This window comes from Elephantulus edwardii, unplaced genomic scaffold, assembly GCF_000299155.1.
Source record: "Elephantulus edwardii isolate Elephantulus edwardi_28Jun2011 unplaced genomic scaffold, EleEdw1.0 scaffold00086, whole genome shotgun sequence".
Classification (NCBI taxonomy): domain Eukaryota; kingdom Metazoa; phylum Chordata; class Mammalia; order Macroscelidea; family Macroscelididae; genus Elephantulus; species Elephantulus edwardii.
Window position 1 is genome coordinate 7,560,641 of NW_006399836.1, and position 1,951 is coordinate 7,562,591.

A 1,951-nucleotide genomic window follows, 5' to 3' on the forward strand; every position below is an offset into this window, starting at 1 on the left:
GAAGAACAGTGATGCCAGTTTGAATACAAAGGTGTGCCTGATTTAAGCTATGGTTTTCTCAATTGCCCACTAAGCATTAGAGAGTAGAATAATGAATAAGGATGACAGAAGAATCAATGCCTTTGGATTGTGGTGCTAGAAAAGAGCACTGCCAAAATAACAGATATGTCTTCGGAAAAGGGCAACCAAATGGTCCTTGGAGGCAAAGATGGTGAAATTATTCCACTATGGACATGTAGCAAGGCTATTCCTTGGAAAGAGATTACTGTGCTTGGAAGGATGGAGGGTTAGTGAAGAATAGCCTAGACCCACAACGAGATGGTTTGACACAATCCATCTAGTAAGTCAGAGATAGTGAGGATAGGTCAGGGTTCAGATCTGCTGTTTATAGGGTCGCTATGAGTCGTACTTTTTTTTCCTTGTAAGTTTCATTTTATTAAATGTGACTGAAGCAGACACCGTGGTGATTAAAGGATTTAGCCAAGATGGCTTAGACAGACTTCTGGCCCACCAAGATCTCCAACACAACAGCTCGGTACCAAAGGACTATCTGAAGGAATGGCACAAATGAAAGAACTTAAGTGGGTATTTTGGTACAACTTATAGAAAAGGTAAAATAAAAAAGACATGCAGGTGGCCTGGTAGTGACCACGGCATCACCCCTGTGGCTGTGGGGAAGTCGGGCTAAAGCTTCGCTCAGTTCTCGCAGTCACTGTCTCTCAGGGTATGCTTGTCAAAGAGGTACTCAGCCAGGCTCGAATCTGGAACGCCCATCTTGTGCAAGTTGGTTACGTAGTCACCCAGTTGTTTGATGGATTTCACCTGCTCATCCAGGTAATGTGTCTCAATGAAGTCACACAAATGAGGGTCGTTCTTGTCAGTGGCCAATTGGTGCAGTTCCAGTAGGGACCGATTCACACTTTTCTCCAAGTGTAGCGCACACTCCATTGTGTTCAGCCCGCTTTCCCAGTCATCCCGGTCTGGTTTCTTGATGTCCTGAAGGAAAATGTGGCCGCCTCGCTGGTTCTGCAGTTTCATCAGTTTCTCGGCGTGTTCCTGCTCTTTGTGGGACTGGTGGAGAAAATATTTGGCAAAATTCTTCAAAGCCACATCATCACGGTCGAAGTAGTAAGACATGGACAGGTAGACATGGGAGGCGTAGAGCTCCAGGTTGATCTGGCTGTTGAAGGCGGCCTCCGAGTCCTGGTTGTAGTTCGGGCTCACCTGCGAAGGGGACGCGGTCTTGGCGGCGGCGGAGAGGTGGGAGCTGCGCAGCGCTGGAGTGGAGGCGAGGACCTTGGGGCCTCTGGGGGTGCTGATGTGAGGAGGTGGCGGAGGACTGGCTGGAGATGACCGGCGAGGGGAGACGCAGGCTCCTTTCAAGCACTGTTGAAGCACGAGACCACGGCGACTCTGCGGAGACCATCTTATGAGTCCTACTTGTCGCGACAAAACCTAACAGCAACAAAAGCTTCCCTAATAAACCCCATCATTGTGAATATGGTTCTGTGAGATCCATGTGATCATTTCAATAGTTTTCAGAACCAGTGACTTTCAGACAAGAGGCTGTTGTGTGAATAAAACCAGGGAACACCAAATGGTTGAAAATTTAGAAAGACGTGCATCAGGATTGTCTACTTCCCCTCACCTATTCAGTCGGTACGCTGAGCAAATTATTCAAGAAATTGGACTCCATGAAGAAGACTGTGGCATCAGGATTGGAGGACTCATCAACAACCTGCGTTATGTAGATGACACAACTTTGCTTGCTGCAAGTGAGGAGGACTTAAAGTGCTTGCTGCAAAAGATCAATCAAAGAATACAGCCTTCAATATGGAGCACATCTCAAAGTCAAGGAAACAAAATTTCTCAACACTAGACCAACAGGCCAAATTATGATGTTGTTGTTGTAGTTCTTGTTATGTGCTATTGAGTCACTTGCGAATCATAG

General features: G+C 46.7%; 1 protein-coding gene across 1 annotated transcript in view; it reads right to left on the reverse strand.

Annotated features, from left to right (window-relative positions):
* Nucleotides 1-696: 696 nt before the first annotated feature.
* Nucleotides 697-1,951, reverse strand: part of LOC102854559 (ferritin heavy chain-like) — a 1,786-nt gene continuing 531 nt past the window's right edge. The window contains exon 2 of the mRNA XM_006890205.1: nt 697-1,413. Coding sequence (XP_006890267.1) covers nt 697-1,413 — 717 coding nt within the window. The remainder of the gene's footprint in view (nt 1,414-1,951) is intronic.